Raw genomic sequence first — 19,550 nt, 5'->3', positions numbered from 1 at the left:
ATATGCCAGTACGAATGCTCACGAGATTGATTCAGCTCCAGTCGTTAGAAGTACTCCTATGCATGCCAGCATGAATTATCCTTAGAGAGAACCATCTACTCTGGTACAGTCACTAAGAGCATCTCCAACAGGCGCGACATATCGCGGTGCGCTAAACCTCTGCTAGCGCGCGCTGGCCCGTATTTTCCCCCGCCGGACGCGGCAAAATGCAGCGCGTGCGCGGGCGGAAAAAATCGTCCTCCACCGGGCGCGGCAAAATACAGCGCGCGCGGAAAACAGTTTTTTATACTATTTTGCAATCACAAAGATCAAATAATCACACATAATTCATGAAACAAATAATGTACCATAATTTAAGTGGACACAAAGTGCAACATACATCACATAGTTCAAGAACGACACACAAAATGACGTAGTTCAACAATGACACACGACATATGGTTCAAATGGACAAAGTGGAACACATATCACAAATGCATATCACACTTCCGCATTTTCCGTTGCGTTGCCGCCGTCGGCGCCGCCGCTAGGGTTTGGCGGGGGTGCGGCGGAAGTGACGGCGGCGGAGGGTGGGACGGAGTAGGGAGGGGTGCTGGAGGGGTCCTCCATCGTCGGGATTTCACCGGCGGCGCGCGGAGACGACGGATTTGGCGCTCGGACGGCGAGGCGGAAGAGGAAATTTCAGCGCGGGGGATTTTTCGCGCTTGGACGAGCGATGCCGCGCGCTGTAGCCGACGCGCCAGATATGCCGCTCCGGATTGTGCAAAACGCCGCGCGCCCTAAAAAATTTACAGCGCCGCGCCGTTTACCGCTCCTGCTGGAGCGCGACATTCTGTCCCGCGCGCGCTATATCGGACGTTTTTATGCCGCGCGGCCTATATAGCGCGTCTGTTGGAGATGCTCTAAACACCGCTTATTTCGCTGTGTTAGCACAACGGGGAGGTGGCGCAGTTGGCTAGAGCATAGGTCTCGTAGCTAAAGCGAGTGATCCTGAGTTCGAGCCCCTCTCTCACCGCAAATAAAAGTGGCCCCTCTCTCACCGCAAATTGGGTCGTCACATTTCCACCTGAAGCATCAGGTGACACCGAGCAACTCTGAACTTGGCCTCTTCTTTTTTGGTCCGCTTCAAAAAAAATTGTGTTGCTGTTACCATCTGTAGTTGATTTACAGACGAAGCACACTTCAATTCGAGCGTACGATTTATGGATAACTACAACTTGTATAAGCTGGTGATCTGACGTGCAGTTCCTGAGGTCAGAGAGCTCCAGCCTCTCGCACTCACACCAACAATTACCAGTATGGCTGTATCTGAATCGTCTTAGGTGCCAAGTTGCTTTTCCTGTGTATTGTTGTTGTGAGATGTACAAGTCTTTTCCTTGTTGATGCCCAAAACGATACTTCTATCTCCAGTTATGGCATAGTGCTGTGTCCTTTTACAACATTTCAACATTTGTATTCGACTGGCTGCCATCTGCTTAAGCTCAAGTTGTAATACAGGTGCTGTTCGGTGTGTTGCCTTACCGGACTCTCAGTTTGAATATCTGTAGCTATTCTCTCGTTGGTCTGTTGTACTTTCCCCTTACTTTATTTTGAAGACTCTCTCTCTCTCTCTCTCTAGTGTAATATTTTTGCAGCTTTCAGACTGAATGAGTAGGGCTTTCAAGGCTCGGTTCGAAATCGCTTGGCATGTTCCAAAATGTTTTGATTCCATGTTGGAGGGTATAATTAAAGGACACGGCTAGCTAGCATCCGGTGCTTGGCTAGTCCATCCCAGCATCCGGGTGCTAGTTTGTCCAACCCAACATCTGGATGCTGGCTAGTCCGACCCAGCACTTGGTCCAAAAAAAAAGTAACGCACGCCAGCGGCCAGGCTCCCGCGCGTCCTCGAGTCCCTGATTAGGTTTCCGCTCGTCCTGGGTCAGCCCTCATCTTCTAATGCAACGCTAACCAGGCCCCAGCCCAGGACCACGTGGCAGTGACACCTGCAACAGTTTCTCTTCTTCATCTCCTGTAGATCTCCACTAATCTTCTTTCTCTCCTACAGATCTCCACTAAACCTGCAAATCATCAAATTTTCCATGATTTAAGGTTTAGCTCCAAAACGAAAATGAAACAAAGGAGGTAATCATATCGCAGATCTTATGGAGCAACTTAGCATATATTAGGGAGCAACTTAAGAACAACCGAAAATATGCAACTTATAAGCTTCTTCGCTAGGAAACTTAGTTGTGCTTAGTGGGGGCAAACTTAGGAGGAATTAAGATGCCACTTAAGAGCTTCTTTGTCAGCAACTTAGCAATTACTTTGCACACAATTTAATACTGTAGATAAAACATTGAGAAGCTTACCAGATACTTTGAACACAACTTAACAGTAAACACTGAGCAACTTAGCATCAACTAAATACATACAACTTGACATAAAAAAGGTATGGAATCTAGACAACTTGGTTTTTAGCAAATTATGATGTATGAAAAACGCCCAAACTCAATTAAAGTGTCGCATCAAACTTAGTTAGACAAGACAAGCAAGTAAATTAGTTGCATGATTGTGTACACTCTAAGTAACAAACGCCTACCACATGCATGCATAGCAAAACTCTGATAAAATTAATTTGTTAAGGAGCAACAAGCAACTTACTCCCTCCGGTCGGGAAAAAGTGTCGAACGGTAAGTTTTGCAAAAGAGCCATCGCACTTATTTTCTAAACGACCCGCAGTCCATATCTCGTCGGGTCAACCCGCACCCCGCATTCACAGTTTCGCACCCAGCACCCAGCAACCAGCAACCCTCCCCCCGCTTACTCTCTCTTCTCCCCTCGACCATCCATGGCTCGCCGACCTCCCCACCGCAATAAGGCCGACCTCTGGGTCCACGCCGGCGACAAATCGCCGGATACGGCGTCGGCGAGGATGGATCTGATTGCTGTGAGGCCGGACACACTGGATCTGGTGCCCCCGTTGCTGCATCCCTCCTCCGCGAAGCCATACCTGCTGGGCCGGCATCGAGGCCCTGGCCTCCCGCAGCTCCGCCTTCCTCGACATGGCGGACCCGTATGGCGCCGGCATGGAGCCGAAGCAGCCGCTGAAGGCGGCGCTCGATATGTACGATCAGATCCTTGCTGTTCTGAATTTCGTAGGACGCGGAATGGCTTTTCTGATTTCACAAGGGCTTAATTGTAAAATGAATGTGTATTAGCGTTCCGACTCTTTTTTCGGATCGGAGGGAGTAATAAAAGTGGCCAAGCAACTTATACTTGCATAATTAAACAACTTATTAAGTCAAATGATTTGCGCCGTGAATCAAAAAGAGTAACCCTTGTCCATCGATATGCAAAAAACAAGTTAATAAATGGAGAGGAAACAACTTAAGGGAATGGGATAAACTTACTGTGTGCGTAAATTGATAAACCATGTTGTCCGATGAAGCAACTTAGTTGGACAGGTACATACAACTTAATTGACTGCAACCTGCAACTTACAAGAGAGCATAAAACAACTTAATCTAAAGTAGATGATCAACTTAATGAAATATGACAAGCAACTTAGGCAGCATCATGAACCTACCAAGGCGCAATGCATAATTCAAAAGAAGAAACAAACCATATGCATACTACAAGTAGATAAAAAAAGCAACTAAGTGTGCGTTGCGAAATAACAAGTGTGTATGCAACAACTTAGAACAATAAAAGAACACCGTGGTGAATAGACATTATGCTAAGCGGCTACCAAGAAAAGTGGACAACTTGCAATCATTATGCAACTTAACAAGCAGTCGATGGACAACTTAACAACAAGCAGTACACAACTATGTATTACACACAACAACATTGTGATATCTCACATATCTACCATTTAAAAATTAATAGCATATAGTATGCAAATTGGCATAACAACGCCAAAAACAACGCACCTAATCAATCCCAGGATATACATAATAAACTACTAAGATAAATTTGCTACATCAACTTGATATTAATATTCTACTAATTTTGGAAATTCGGTGAAGGGGTAGCATCCATGGTCAAACAAACCTGTACCAAAAAGGAAAAAAAAAACTAGGTTATTGAACATGGGATAAGACACCAAAATTGTTTGACTGGTCAGCATAATTGTGGCATCGTCATCTCCCTGCTGCGGTGGCCTCTGCCCCGATATTGCTCCGCTTTGGTGGCATGTGCCTTGATGCCACCGGCAGCAGCAACTCAAGCAGGTGACCACTAGCGGAAGCACAAGAAGACCGGCATTACCGAATGGGTCAATTCAGCAGTTGAAAATTTTACAGGATTCTAAACATATAGTAGCATGGTCACCATTTACATATCTGTTGTATTTACGAAGATTCAGCTCACTTCGCCTATAGAGATACCCCTAGAGAAAATAGTTCATCTATACATCTAGTGAAAGTACTCACTTTGCGAACGAAATAAAAACATGTGACAACTAAACAATACAAGATGTCCACTCTGCAGTCAGGCCAATGCTATGCATTATCATGAATGTAAAGTGATACTTGCAACTGGACATGTTTGCAACGATGGAGACTAAATTGAAGCACTTGCATGTCTAGTGATTTAGGATAGCAATGATCCAAAAATAAGTTGGAGCACAACCAGCGCAAGTAGCAGTAAAAACACACCAGCAATATTCAGAAGGAGCAAACCAGAGCATGTTGGTAGAACCAACTTAATTCATTTCGGTAGTCAACTTAGGCATGTTGACAATACAACTTAATTAACCCAAACTAACCAACTTGTGCATGTTGCTCCATAAAAGAAGAAAACCAACGAGATTATAAAACACAACTTAAGCATGTTTGTAGAACCAACTTACTTCATTTCAGTAGTCAACTTAGGCATGTTGACAATACAACTTAATTAGATCACTATACAACTTCAGACATCACTATGCAACTTACGACATTTCTTGTACAACTGGTTAGGTGATAAAATACAACTTAGTTAGATGGTGGAAACAACTAAAACATATTGATGAAAGAAACTTAATTAGATCACTATGCAACTTACGACATTGCTTCTACAACTTAATTTTAATGAAAAACAATTTAGTGAGATGGCAAAAAGCAACTTAATTAAATGAGTATACTACTTAGTAAGAATTTGATTATAAGTCAAAACTTAGATTAATGATGGAAGCAACTTAAGTATGCTGAATAAAACAACTTACCTAAATTTACTAGCAACTCTATTAATGTGAAACTTAACTAAACATAGATATTGCAGCAAGACAAAACTTGGAAAAAGGAGCAGTCAAAAGGATGTGAGCAACTTAATTTTCAGGAATAATCAACTTAGCTAAATTGAGTAGCAACTCCACTAATGTGAAACTTAATTAAATGGTACGAGTAACTTAACTATGTTGGGAGGGAACTTAACTAATAAACCCAAGTCCACTAAATAGCTGGGGCAGAACAACCTAAGATGCAACCAAACTTAATTCCTAAGTTACATTTGTGTGAGAAATGAGTTACTTCCAAGCTATCCCTAAGTTGAATGTGTTTGTATAATTAATTTCTCAAACCTCCTAGAAAGTAAATTGGTTCTCAATAAATCCCTAAGTTGCATGTGTATGTGGGATTAGTTGCATTTGTTGGACATCCAAATTGCTTCTTGGCAAACTCTAAGGGTGTGTTCGGTTTGGGAATTACGTGGAATGGAATGGAACCATTCCATTCTTCGGAGCCATTCTCGCGTTCGGTTCAGGGATAAGATGGAATGGAACCGTTCCTTGAAAGGGAATATTCTGTCCGGATGCGGAACGCACCCGTCCGGGCAAATCGGCCGGACGAGGTGGAATATCTCGATCTGCGTGCTAATTAACCAAGTTTAGCAATAATTAATCAAGTTTAGCAGTACTAATCAAGTTTAGTAAATAATTAATCGAGTTTAGAATAATTAATCGGGTGACTAATCTCACCCATTCCATTCCATTCTCATCCCATTCCAAAACCGAACACAGGGATGGAACCGTTCCGTGACAATTTTTTTGTCCAAACCGAACACAGGGATGGAACGGTTCCGTGACAGTGGAATGGAATGGTTCCATTCCATTCCACCTAATTCCCAAACCGAACACACCCTAAACGACCATGAAAAATTCTCTCAATCGATATGGTAAAGCAACTTAATTGTAAGCTGAAAAATGACTTACCTAAATGTGACAATTAACAACACATTGAATTAAGCCCCCACACACCAAAAAATAAGGTGCAAAAATAAACCCCTAAAACAAGCTATGGAACCAACTTAGTTATGATGGTGTAAGCTATTTACATATGGAGACAAAGCAACTTAGCAGCTATTTACCTATGGGGCACCGGGCTGTGCAGTGCGCGCCGATGCCGTGAAGAGAGGCGGGGTGCTCCGGCGGCACCTAGTGGATGTGGGGGAAGGAGGGCTGGTGCCGGTGTAGTAGGATGGTTGGAAGGGGCGATGGATGTGGCCGGCGGCAGCAGCTCAGGAACATTGTCGAGGAAGACGCCAGCAACCCTACCGAATCACATCAGGGCGTCCCCACTTCAATCAAAACGAACCACACAGAGTCGAACCAGGAACATATTCTGATATGGATCGATCAATTTACAACACAATGCAGAATTGTTAGCACTAAGCAATGAAGTTCACCATTTACAGTATAGCTCAAGCATCAGATATACTAGGTTCCAGCACTAGGTGGAAGTGGTTCATGTTGCTGATGTGCAGGAGCATCAAAACATAAATAGCAAAAACTATGAAAAAAGTGGCAAGGGGCCGATCCTTCTGCCAACCTGGGGTAAAATGCAGTCTTGCACAACTTCTGAAGCTTTCGAAGCCACGACTGGACTACATGCAGTCAAACCAATTATCGGTAATTATGCTGGTCCAGTCCATGTTAAGAACGACTGTGCTTCTGTGATCAAGGACCTAAAGGATGAGAAACCACACTAAACCTGCTATCATGCTACCAAACTACCCTGTGTCCGAAATGAACCGATCACCCAACCAGGTGTCCAGGTTGCTCACAACCTTGCTAGGCTGGGACGAAAGGAGTCTAGTGTGCGTGTGTCAATTGACGAAAAAATCTGCAGCTTAAAATGACGTTGCTGCTAAAAACTATACGACAATGCGTACAGGAAAAAAATGCAACTTAGTTACAAACTAATAACGAATATAAGCACATTAGCAAAGCAACTTGATCAATTTTTTATGGAACTAAAACATTCTTTCAAAAAAGAGTCACTAATATGGCGAAACCATCTACCCCGAAATCAGTACTAATAAAGGTAGTGTACATCAACATTTCACCCAACATTATTGCCTAAAATTCCTCGCTACCTGGCAAATCCGTGATACATAGCTTGGATTGCAAAGATTGTACGGGGATAATCAGCAGTAGTATAGCATTGCCCTATCTAATGCGTGCTGTGCAGAAACAAAGCAAGGAGAGGACGGGGAATGAGAGAAATTGCAACCGTACAGAGCATGAACTGGGTTGCTATTTCCGTACCTCCCGTTGCAGACTTGCAGATCGCTGTCGCTCTCCACCCTCCGCGGCCGATGAGCCCTTGAGCACGGGAAGTCCTCCGCAGCCGACCGATCACCCCCTCAGGCGTTCTCCCTCTCCTCCGACGAGCTCCCCGCCCACTCACGCGGGGCGCTCTCCGCTGATGAGATCCCCACCCCTTCCGTGCTCTCTCGATCTGCTAAAGATAACACCGCACTACCGCGCGGCTCACTCTCCGCCTTTCCGGCACCGAGGTAGAAGCCCTCTCGCGCGCCCCCGCTCACGCCGACGAGCTTGCTCACCGCCAATCACAGCACCCCTCCACCGCCGAGGAAAAATCGCCGGAGAAAACCCTAGCTAATTTTAGAGCGGGGGAGAAATGGGGAACGGAGAGAGCACGCGCCGCAGCGCCTCTTCGGATGACACGTCACCCGTGGGTCCAGGTTGAAAATTGTCGGGGCCCAGGTGCCGACATGTCCGGACGCAATCGTTCGTGTGGCGCGATTTAGCGCGTTCCGATCGCATCGAACGGCTGAAAAGAGAGTGCTCGCATAGACAGGGAGCATCCGGGTACTTTTTAGCAGTTGGGATAATTAAATAGGTAGGTCCAATTATAAAGGAAGCTTATAAAATTGCAATGGTGAAATTACAACGGTCTTGGGACAGTTTGGAATCACCCCGCTGATTTTTACCAAAGAGCTGCAGCAGAAGAAGGCAAGGCAAACAATTGGATACGGATTATAGCCCGTCAGCTGATACCATGGAGCCATGGAGAAGAAGCAGTAGGAGCAAGAGCAGGGTTTGGACCCGTAGGAAGCAATTCCTCACTCCGTATGGTAACAAATCTTTTATGATTTAGCAATGCACCATGCAAATTCCATCCCATTCCTTGCCAGGAAGCCTCACCTGCCGCTATACTCTTCTTTTTTTTTTTTGCGAGAAAGGGAGATTTATATTGATCAAATCATAGGATTACACTCTGCCTGGCACACTGCCAGGACTTCATCAGGTCCAGAATTAGGCCACAACCTAGTAAGAGTCATAGACCGGCCTAAGTTTGCTAAAACATGACTAGCTTTATTTTGCTCACGACTGATAACGTCTATATCAAATCTATCTCCCTCAACTAAAAGCTCCTTTATTTCTTGGACGATGCCCATGAACAGCGATCAGTCGATGCCAGGTTGACTGCCTCCGCGCAATCCATCTCGATCAAGCATGGGAGTGTGCTCCACTCACGGCAGGATTTGAGTTCAGCATGCAAAGGACTGCTACAAGAACTCATAAAACTGCAAGCGGACACAATAACCATACCGGTCTCATCTCTCAGCACCATACCTGTGCCTCCCGTACCGTCAGTGGCACAAAATGAGCCATCTACATTCAGCTTTATACTTCCTCTTCTTGGCATGATCCAGGGTTTCGGCGGCTAGACACAGGCTGCATCCTTCTTTTTTCTACACTTCTCTCCCACCACGCGGTCAAAGGAAACCACTGATTTTCCCTTCACAGGGTCTGCACCCGGGTCATGCTTAATTATTAGCAGCGAGTCCAGGTAGCTGCATAGGAAACGCCTCGAGCTCTCAATCGTTGGCATCGGCTTATGATGCACAACCTCATTCCGAGCATACCATATCCTCCACAGCGTCAGAAGGATCATCGTGCGCTCCACTTCAGACTTATTATCCAGCATATGGAGCAGCCATTCCGGGTCCGTACATGTCACCTCGTTAAGGTCTGGGAGAGACCAGACCTCCTCCATTGCACTCCAGAGCGCACGCGCTGATGGACACCTGCAGAAAGCGTGGAACGTGTCCTCGCATTCGATCCCACATAAAGGACACGTGTTAAACACCTGCCGCTATACTCAGATTCGTTGTCTAACCACCAAGCAACCAAAATTGCCCAGCAACTACATATCACACCTGGTTCCTCTATGCCCCTACAATCTTTCTGCATTCAAACACCCAATACCATGAATTCTGACCTCACGCTTATCTCCTTCCAGTACCCCTCTTTCAACCAAAAACAGCGGAAGATAAGCGCCAACTGGGTAACGAGGCAGCCTTCTCGCCAAAGCCCATACAAGCAGTACTAGGACCAAATGCTACCGGGGGATTTGAGAATGCTTACTGCAGAGGTAATACCTCGCCATCTTCACCCTGACGGATGCGATCAAGGAGTTCTACTCCTCCAACAATGACAAAGACATCACACCGCTAAAGAAGCTGCTTGGCCCATCCAATTTTGGCTGCAGCTCAACTGGAAGTACTTTCTTCCAGATATATGCTGAATCTGTTCTCTTCTTTTTTTTCAATTTATTCTCCTATTTTTCAATTCATTCTTCCAATATATGTTGAATTCATTCACGTTTTTCACTCATTTTTCCAAAATAGACTGAAGGTGTTGAGATAACCTGATTCAGTCATCCATTCACGGGTTGAACAAGTTCAGATATATTTTATTCTCTAGCTGGTAATAATAACGATAGTAGCATCGGTTTGATTACAAGTGAGCCAATGGATGATGCATCTCTGTCACACAAAGGACACTCACTTGTGTGTAGTACTAGTGACTATGTTTCTTTTGTTCAAAACCAAACCTAAAAGACACATGAGCTCGACACCGATATAGCCCTCTCTTCTTCTAAGTTCTAAAGAAGCTCCCCCTCCTCATCGGATACATCGTCTTCGCCCCCAAACTGCAACGGAGCACCAAACAGCCTGCTCAACAGCCCCTGGTTCAGTCCACCTATCCCTCTAGCACGGCCAGAGTGCCAGAACCTCGACGCGAAGCCGTGCCACTTGCTGCGACCATCGTCCCCCGACGAGTCGCCGCGAGCAACGCTGCATCTACGTGGATCTGGGTAGTAATTCATGACCACACATTTCCCATGAGGAGCGACCTCAAGTTCTTGAGAGACTGGCTTCCCCACAATTTGGACATGAGACACGCTGGAAAAGGAAGAACAATGACAAATTAATGTATCAGTGTAATGCAGGAGATGACTGATCATAGTGAGACAATACAGTATCAATCTCCACAAGTGCTCACCATATGTAGTACAAGCTGTCCATTGCCTGCTTCTGGACCCTCCCAAGAAGCTCAACCTTCACCACGCCGCCAATACACAAAACTGGGTGTGGTAACTTAAAGGATTGTAAAACATTTTCCTGGAATATCACACACATCATGTCACTCAGCAGACTAACAGCACAAGGCGTCTAGACTTTATTAAACAAGGTTCAAATGGCCTCCGTAATAAGCACTTGTTGAACACTTGTACCCATTCAAGGCTCTATGTCAGTTATACATATTATCTGTACAAGAGATTCTATGTTAACTGACCTGCAACATTGGAAATTCTGGAGATGTGTAAGTCCATACATAGTTGCTATCATCAATTAGCTGCCCTTCATTTTCATCGCACACAAGTGTTTCAGGCTCTAGAGGTGATGTTGGATAGCCCATCCGGAACCGGATGCACTTTGCCGAGTATATCGGATCACCATACTGGAAAAATGCTGCACGGCCGAGGAAGAGTGTTAACACAACAAGCAGCACCAGACAGAAAGGAGGCAGTCTTGTCTTAGGACGGACCTTTGAATGGCTGCACCTTGACTTCATCAACGAGGCATAGATCCGCCTGGAGCCTATAAATGAGCCACTCGGGCGCAGCGGGGTCCCTCTGCCCCCCGCTGGACCAGTACGACGGTCTCATATCCACGCGGTCGATAGGCTCGAGGGTGTTCTCGATGGTCTCCTCAGGGAAGTTGTCGGTGCTGGACGCGCCGATACAGCGGGTGATGCAGTTCCTGGCGTCGTTGTACGGCCGCGCGAGGAGGCCGTGGGCGAGGTGCATGTACACCATGTGGTCCCGGGAGAGCCTCTCGTCCTCGGCACGGGCGCTCGGCCCAGCGACATCATGGTCTTTGCCGCCGGAGCTGCTGCGCACCTCGACGCGCGCGAAGGTGGACACCTCCGGGCACACCCGCAGGCACTGCATCTTGCTGAACTGGTTGGCAATGACTGGATGAAAGATTCAGAGTTGGGGCATGCTTGTCGGTGAAGAGAAAATCAAACACAGGCTATGTAGGCATTTGTTTTTTGGGGTTGGGGTGTAGCATCATCAATCACGGCTGTCATGAAATTTACTCTGGTTCCTCGAATGTATAGCAAATTTAGAGTATAGCATGAGCATAGGCATACAGATAGATGAAGTTTTGTGGGTGAGTTTATTTAAGCAAATTTAGAGTATAGCATGAGGATGGGCATACAGATAGATGAAGTCCTGAGCATAGCCCTTTTGTGGGTGAGTTTATTTTAGCAAATTTAGAGTAGCATCTAGATAAATTGTTAGATTCGCAGGCATAAGAATGGGCATATAGATAGACGAAGGCATGTGGGCAGAAGAGAAACAGGATGTACCGACCGAAGGTGCGCCAGGAGCGGGAGACGGCGGAGGCGCGGGCGAGGTCGGCGGGGTCGTGGAGCATGGTGAAGACGGTAGCGGATGTGTCCGGGCCGAGGAAGTCGAGGAAGTCCGTCGACGATTCCGCCACCTCCTCCATCCCGGCCAGCCACCCACCCACCCAAATCTCCTCCTCCTCTCCAAAATCCAAATCCAAACCCTAGCCGAGCAAGGCAAATCGAATGCGGCGAGATCGACAAGCCGAGACGAGGATCTCTTCTCTCCTCTTCTCTTCTCTTGAGCAATCAATCAGCCTCGGATGGATAGAGGGTTTGGGGGTGGATCAAATCAAATCAAAATCAGCACGGAGGAGCCTGGGGGTGAGACGACGACGACGACAGAATGGGGTTGGCCAAAACGGAACGACCGACAGACCGAACCTCGCTAATAAGAGGTCAATTTGCTATCTCCTATTATTGCAATGCCGACACGCCATGTACCCTTTTTTTCTTCTTCTCCTCTTTTATTAAAAGTACCTACATGGTAGACTCACGGTTAAAATGGAGAAGTCTCGACGACAGTTATATTTTTTTAACTATTTTCTTTGCGTGGAGATTTATCTAAATTTAGAGATATCTATATACTCCGTACTAAAGAGTGTCAAAATACATCCAAATTTAGATAAATTTACGACATCTTTTTACAAATAGAGGTAGTATTAAGGATTGCACATATGCCATTCAATGACCCATCACAACAAAAAGATATGATTTCCGCCTTACTTCGAGACAAGAATAACTAGCTTCAAAGAACCACCCCCGAAGATTATAACTCCAAACTTATGCGGACCTGGAGAACCAACCTAAGGTTAGGTGGTTAGGAAGGTGGTGTATCCCCAACCCACCAAAGTTCAAACCTAAGTTTGACATCTATGTGTCTCATAAAAACGGAATATTCATTCGATAGAAGGCAACGTTTCTATGGTGACTTCGTCAATTTCAAGATCCAATCCACCGGCTCAGTCTTTTAGAGATGCTCATAAAGTAGGGTGTATGTGTGTGCGTTCAAAGGGTGAGTGTATGCGCGTGTATGTGAGCGTCTGCGTTGTCATGTGTTTCTCAAAAAAACTTATGCAGACTTGTAAACATGTTTAGTTTGAGAGCCTCGTTTTAGAACACGAGCTCACCCGAGTCCTTTTTAAGAAAATTTGGAATGCTATTTAAAAGTCTCTTAAAAACTAATATTTAATGTTGGATATATAATGATATGATATATGTATCTAAAAAGTTCCGCTAAAATATGCTATATTTTGAGCTCCACGTGTCTCTTTTTGTTTAGGTCATACATGAAAAATATTTCCACAAAATTTGTGTCATACAGACTAGATATGTTGATTTATTTGTTGCTTTTATTCAGGATTTTTAAAGATTTGGAAATATAGCTTTTGATATTTTCGAAGGCTCCAATAGCACTTTTCCGTTGAGTTGATCATATAATAAAAGGGATGGCACGATTGTCATAGTTGCTTGCCGACAAAATCTATGGAAAACCACCCCCAGACGAGAAAGCACCACAATTTCCACCGTCTTCTGGTAATATGACAAACTAAGCAAGGAATCAACGTAGTAATATAAGGGGATGGATGGAAATCCATTCAGCAACATAACATCTCTGCCGACTCAGCATTGGTGAATTCCCACATAATGAAGTTCTTGTTTCAGTTCCCCTGCTGCTCGTGTTTCTGCTACATCAAGAGGAAGAAGAGCAAAACAACGGAGGAGGCGGCCAAGCATGTCTGAATTCTGCCTAGATATATGAATGGAGTGGCATATCGTGCAAAGCACTCTGTTGAAATTTACATGTACACGTGTGCAAAAGTCTGCCTAGATATATGAATGGAGTGGCATATCGTGCAATGCACTCTGTTTCACCGTGTAAAATGACAAGTTGTCTTCTATATGAATAAATTAAAGTATGTTCAGTGGCTAGCTTCTCTTGTCTTTTTCTGTAGCTTCTGGTTTATGGATTCCAATTTCCTGCATCTGTTGTTCAACCGGGACAAAACCAGTCTCTGCAAGAAACCTGCAATGCATATTGTGGTTCGCTAAATTCATCACAACACAAGTGTGGATCACATGCAGGAACAGAAGGGGGGTACCTGTTAAGAAGCACAAACAGAACCACGCCAATGGTTATGAGCAAAAAAACATGCCCAACGATCACAAAGTCACTTGAGAAGAAGGCCAGATAGAGCATTGCACTAAAACAGCACGCTAGTAGCAAAAATGTCATCTGGAGCACAATCCATGTTGGGGCCTATTCCAAAAGCACAAAGGGGCATGATTAGGATTAAAACTGGGAGTGAATATAATGAAGATGCCATGATCCAAAAAAGAACTTAAGATTGAGTATAATGCACATCATATTATTTCTAAGGATGAGATAAAATCTAATTTAAGACTGAACAAATGCACAACGCAACATTTCTTACATTAACACCAGAAGACAAGGCTCCCACCAAGATAGCTTCAGCTGATGATATTTTATTTTGGGAGTGGCCTTCCATTTTCACCTGCCCGGAAAAAATAAGAATACATGCAAGAGTGAGTACATGAGAAGACCATCCAACCGTAGGACACAATATACCCTGAGTTATAAAATAAAGACTTTCTTGGGCCAATATTTCGAAGAGATATCTACGTCAAATGAGCATCCCAAACTACTTATAGCTGACTTTCTTACCGACCTCTTCGAACCAGTCAACCATGTGAATTTCTCACCGACCTAGCCCAAGCACACCGGTAGTCATAAGCTACCAACCGACTCACTGACCTAGTTTTACTGATTTCTTACTGATCCGGCTTTAAAACAAATCTCCCAAAATATGTGGTGCTATGCAGGACTACTGACCAAAATCATTTCCCTAAATAAACAACAATATGCAACCATGAATCTAAATAAACTCATCCCTTCCCCTAACATTGACGTCACCCTTAAGAAGCTAGCCTAAAATAAGAACAATATTACTCCCTCCATTCCCTTTTAATTGGCTCTGATTTAATACAAAGTTATACTAAATAAGAATCAATTAAAAGGGAACGGAGGGAGTAGACGCTAAGGGCATCTACAAAGGTTGGCTCTTAATTTCTCCGTGTAGGATACTCTTATGTGAAAGAGAGATAAAGAGGGTAGAAAATGTGCCTGACTCTTTGGGCAAAGAGTCCACCTTATGGCTTTTGTAAGCTGGCTATTTATTTCTACTGAAGACACACCCCATTATATGATTTTTTTTTTACCGACTCAAATTACTGAATACTTATAGGCTGTCTCTACCTTTGTGGATGCCCTAATCGCAGCTAAGCCTCGCAATAGAGCTCCTCAAAACACCGTTTATTCTCCAATGTCCACTTACCATATACTCTATCTTTTTGCTGTTTAATTTGCATCGTTAATGCCACTGTTATCCAAACATAAGAAATGATATCAATGCTGGTAACTAAAGAAAAAAAAATTATGCAATTTTCATGATGTGACCAAATTTTAATTTTGCCTTCTTTAGAAAAATATGATAAACAAAAAACTGATTTAATTTCAATCTGCCAGACTGCAGTTGTAATTTGGCGATGTCTTTTGCACAGCTAATCGAAATATTGACACTGATAAAGTATATACTGTTTGAAAGCTAAAAACATAACTTACAACTTTTAGTTCAGTGCACGAAATTTCAAATTATTAACATATTGGAACCAGATATAAGGACAAGCTCTCTACTCTCGACCCAGGTCCCCTTGCAAAAACTGAAAAAAGATCTCCAACCAGTCATCTAAAATTACACCAGAAATCAAATTCGGTCCATCCATTGCACATACACGCACTAGAGAATACTACTAGTAACCTACATTTGCTCGTGAATCCCGATTGGGCAAAGAATCTGACGAAATATGAGGGTGTTTCCTCTCTTTCTTCTTCCTACCTCGCTCTCCTAATTGATCTGTCTGCTCATCCATCCGTGTGCAGCAGCAAGCACCAGAACCTCACAGCATTCTCTCTTCGGGTGGCGCGCCGCGGATCCCGACAACCAACTCCTTCCCTGCTAGGTCTGTAGGGCCTGCTACCCCGCAGGAGCAGCTGGCCACACGGATAAAGGCAACAGCCGGCTTGCTCTGCAGGAGTGCTGAGGCTCACTGGGGTTGTCCGGCGGCTCTGGAACCCCAGGCGGCGGCAATGTATTGCTTTGCGAGTGAGGTATGAAGGAGAGAGAAAACAGAGGCTCGGTGGGATTTTGTTTTATGCATCCAAAACAGAATCTTTTTTAACAATGAAACAGCTTTGAAGTGCAGTTTCTACTGAAAACAAGCCGGTATTATTTGATTGATTCTCCAAAATTCCAGCTAATTTTTTCTCTGAAATTTGTTTGAACTTCTAATTACCATTTTGCTAGAGTGTACTTGCCAATAAAAATCAAATAAACTGTGTGGTTGACCACTAAGGGCGTCTCCAATGTGCGAATAAGGACGGTCTTAAGTACACTACTGTCAACCTCATACATTGCTACACTTGGTCTTAAGCCAGAAATCCTTGCGGACAACCACATCCGTGAAGTCGAGCCATAGGAATAGGAAGTTGATTAAATCTCTCTCTTCTCTCCAGGGCACGCAACTTAATGAAGAACAGTTGCACTTTGCACGAGTTCACAGACACAGCCACCACTACCTGATACCAGAGACCTAGCCGGAGAAACGCAGCGAGATCCGCTGGCGATGGCCACATGGAAGATTGACGGGGAGAGGGATAGACGGGCATGGTGAAGGAGACCCAACTGGAGCCTTGGTATTTAGTGCATTGTCTTGGCTTTAACAGATTTCAGCATGTTGTTTGTTTTTTGGATGTATTTATGTAAATTATACTACTAGGCATACATAGTAACATGATACTTGCATACTCAAGTCAAGATAAATCTAGAACAACTTTATCCAAATATAGAAAATTCCGGATTCGCTCCACTTAGTTGACCTGGGTGAATGCTTTAGTTTATTTACTGAAACTCAGATAAGTCATCCCAAGCAGAGCTCCATCATAACCTGCTCTTCTATCCTCACCAGGGGCAACTATTAGACCAAAATCACAAAATATCCCAACTTCACCATTATAGTTGAAACGAAAATGCTGCAATTTCATTAAGAAAAAATCTTAGAACTTTGCGTGGTACATATATAAGCAGTGGTGAAATTGATTAGCTGACATCTAGAACAAAAGAATCATTCATCAGTGGCAGCAAGGGGAATTGTGCTGGTTGTTACAACAAACAGATCTACAACGCATCAGCGTCATAAATGTTTTCAAGGGGAAAATTGCTGAACAATTATTACAGTTTTCATCTGGCTAGGCATACAGAGTTTTGTATGAACGAGTGAAATGGTAGGCATATTTCTCGATCAAAAAATATATATGCGGGCGTGAAAGCAAAAAAGAAGTGGATAGCCTACTGCCTAATTCAGAGATCTGCCAGAAACTAACCCCTTTAATAAACCACCCTAAAAACAAAACTCAATTGCCAACTCCAACTATCCAACATAGTACAGATAAAACATGACACAATGTTAATCCTGGAGTTGTTTCAGTTTCTGGAGTTGCTTTAGTTTGTGGAATTGTTGACTGATTGGGTAATTTTCGCACTCATGTATAAGATCTGTCCATCTACAAAATGCACTAAACCAATTGTTCAATTCAAGCCTTCAAATGATACGGATGTAATTTGTAAACTGCGAATCAAGCGGCAGTGACAGGTACCTGGTCCTCGGACGGCGTCTCGGCGAGCAGTGGAGGCAGAGGTAGGCAGCAGAAGTCCAGAGCAGGGGACAGGGGACAGGGGAGAGGAGTGGCGGCGGACAGGGGATCAGATCGGTGGGAGCCTGGAAGGTCCCGCCTTGCGCTCTGCCCTCGTCGTCGTGCTGCTCTCTTCAGTCTGGCCAGAGGGAACGGGCGGGCAGACTGACAAACCAGGAGGGGAGCTCGAGGGGGCGCGGCAGATCGGCGACGGCGACGAGGATAGCGTGGCGTCGCAGCGGGCGTGGTGCAGAAAGGTTCGTCGCTGAGTCCTCGTCGGGTAAGAAAATTGCATAAAACCAGCAGAATTCGGAATAGGGTTTCAAAAGGTCTCTATTACTGGATAGGATGTTTCTGCACCGAGTGCATGCACCCTTTATTTTAAAATGCATTTTAAACATATTTAAAAATATTAAAAAATACAGAAAAATGTCTCATGTATATATCTTAACATGATACATGATCATAAAGTTGTTTCAGCAAAAAAACCGGCATGCTTTATGCCCTGTGTAAGAAAATAAAGGTAGCACGAAAAATATTTGTTTTATGTGAAACTTTACATGCGCACATTGAACATGTCCCTCTACATGTGAAACTTTTTTCCTAATTTTTTTAACTTTTAAAAATATGTTTTGTACATACCGGGTGCATATACACCAGGGATCAGTTTTGGGTTTCCATCTATTATTTAACTTTTCTCATAAAATCACCATACTCCTCTCTCTGATTGTTGCAGATAACACTAATCGCAAAATTTAGCCCGTTTGATGCTCTTTCTGATGATCCCACTATTAGTATTGAGATGGCATGATGTTCTTGGGTGTATTTTGTAGAAAACACCTCTATATATTGTACAAACTCCGTCCATAAAAGAATGTCGAACGTATCAATACACTTAGAGATGTCTAGATACATCTAAATTTAGATAAACTTACACCATCCTTTTATGGCCAGAGATAGTATCTAAAATAGAACATGCAATACAAAACAAAAAAAAATCTCAAAGCGCGAGCAAAAACAAGATGCAATCTAAAGTAGATGCAAGTAACGAGATAAGAAGAGCGGCATACCCTTGACGTACACAAGCGAAAAACGTTTGATCAAAGGTTGACGAAGACATTTTCGTGATCCAGCAAGAGAGAGGGAGAGATAGATGTGATCTACGTCAGCAGCGACGTGATAGTGGCTATGGTGGAGATTCTCATGGGTAGGGCTTCGCCAAGCAAACACGCGGGAAGGAGGGGGAAGAGCAGGTGAGGCAACTAGGGTTTGAAGTACCCCTCCCCTGCACTTTGCTCCCCCCTCCCAAGGCTCCCATGTGGCCAGGGGAGACTTGCTTCCGAAGGCATCTGTTGAAGATATGCCCGAGAGGCAATAATAAAATAGTTATTGTTATATCTTAGTGTTCATGATAAATGTTTAAACTCCATGCTATAATTGTATTAACCAGAAACATTGATACATGTGTGTTGTGTAAAACAACCGGAGTCTCTAGTAAGCCTCTCATTTATCTAGCTTGTTGATTAATAGATGATCATGGTTTCCTGATCATGAACATAGGATGTCACTAATAACAAGATCATATTATTAGGTGAATGATGTGATGGACACACCCATAGTAAGCATAGCATGAGATCAAGTCATTAAGTTCAACTTGCTATAAGCTTTCGATACATAGTTACCTAGTCCTTCGACTATGAGATCATGTAAATCACTTACACCGGAAGGATGCTTTGATTACATCAAACGCCATTGCGTAAATGGGTGGTTATAAAGATGGGATTAAGTATTTGAAAAGTGTGAGTTGAGGCA

At 44.0% G+C, this 19,550-nt stretch overlaps 2 protein-coding genes and 1 long non-coding RNA gene across 3 annotated transcripts; all 3 read right to left on the bottom strand.

Annotated features, from left to right (window-relative positions):
- Nucleotides 1-1,584: 1,584 nt before the first annotated feature.
- LOC124698332 lies at nt 1,585-7,760 on the bottom strand. The gene is made up of 4 exons (XR_007000934.1): nt 7,505-7,760; nt 6,325-6,578; nt 3,390-3,469; nt 1,585-2,057 (listed from the first exon to the last, which is right to left on the bottom strand). It is a non-coding gene; the product is annotated as an uncharacterized LOC124698332 (long non-coding RNA).
- A 2,188-nt stretch (nt 7,761-9,948) lies between these two features.
- LOC124698331 (F-box protein At4g00755-like) lies at nt 9,949-12,342 on the bottom strand. The gene is made up of 5 exons (XM_047230821.1): nt 11,934-12,342; nt 11,102-11,530; nt 10,850-11,025; nt 10,556-10,674; nt 9,949-10,455 (listed from the first exon to the last, which is right to left on the bottom strand). The coding sequence occupies exons 1-5, from the start codon at nt 12,070-12,072 to the stop codon at nt 10,155-10,157; spliced, it is 1,164 nt and encodes a 387-aa protein (XP_047086777.1). The 5' UTR covers nt 12,073-12,342; the 3' UTR covers nt 9,949-10,154.
- Nucleotides 12,343-13,588: 1,246 nt separating this feature from the next.
- LOC124698330 lies at nt 13,589-17,992 on the bottom strand. The gene is made up of 5 exons (XM_047230819.1): nt 17,809-17,992; nt 17,703-17,778; nt 14,404-14,484; nt 14,071-14,228; nt 13,589-13,994 (listed from the first exon to the last, which is right to left on the bottom strand). Exons 3-5 carry the CDS (start codon nt 14,476-14,478, stop codon nt 13,898-13,900), a joined length of 330 nt encoding a protein of 109 aa, XP_047086775.1. The 5' UTR covers nt 14,479-14,484; nt 17,703-17,778; nt 17,809-17,992; the 3' UTR covers nt 13,589-13,897.
- Between the last annotated feature and the right edge of the window lie 1,558 nt (nt 17,993-19,550).

The sequence above is a fragment of the Lolium rigidum genome, chromosome 3, assembly GCF_022539505.1.
Source record: "Lolium rigidum isolate FL_2022 chromosome 3, APGP_CSIRO_Lrig_0.1, whole genome shotgun sequence".
NCBI classification, from domain to species: domain Eukaryota; kingdom Viridiplantae; phylum Streptophyta; class Magnoliopsida; order Poales; family Poaceae; genus Lolium; species Lolium rigidum.
The sequence above is the reverse complement of the archived record's forward strand: the minus strand, read 5'-3'. Positions and strand labels throughout refer to the sequence as shown.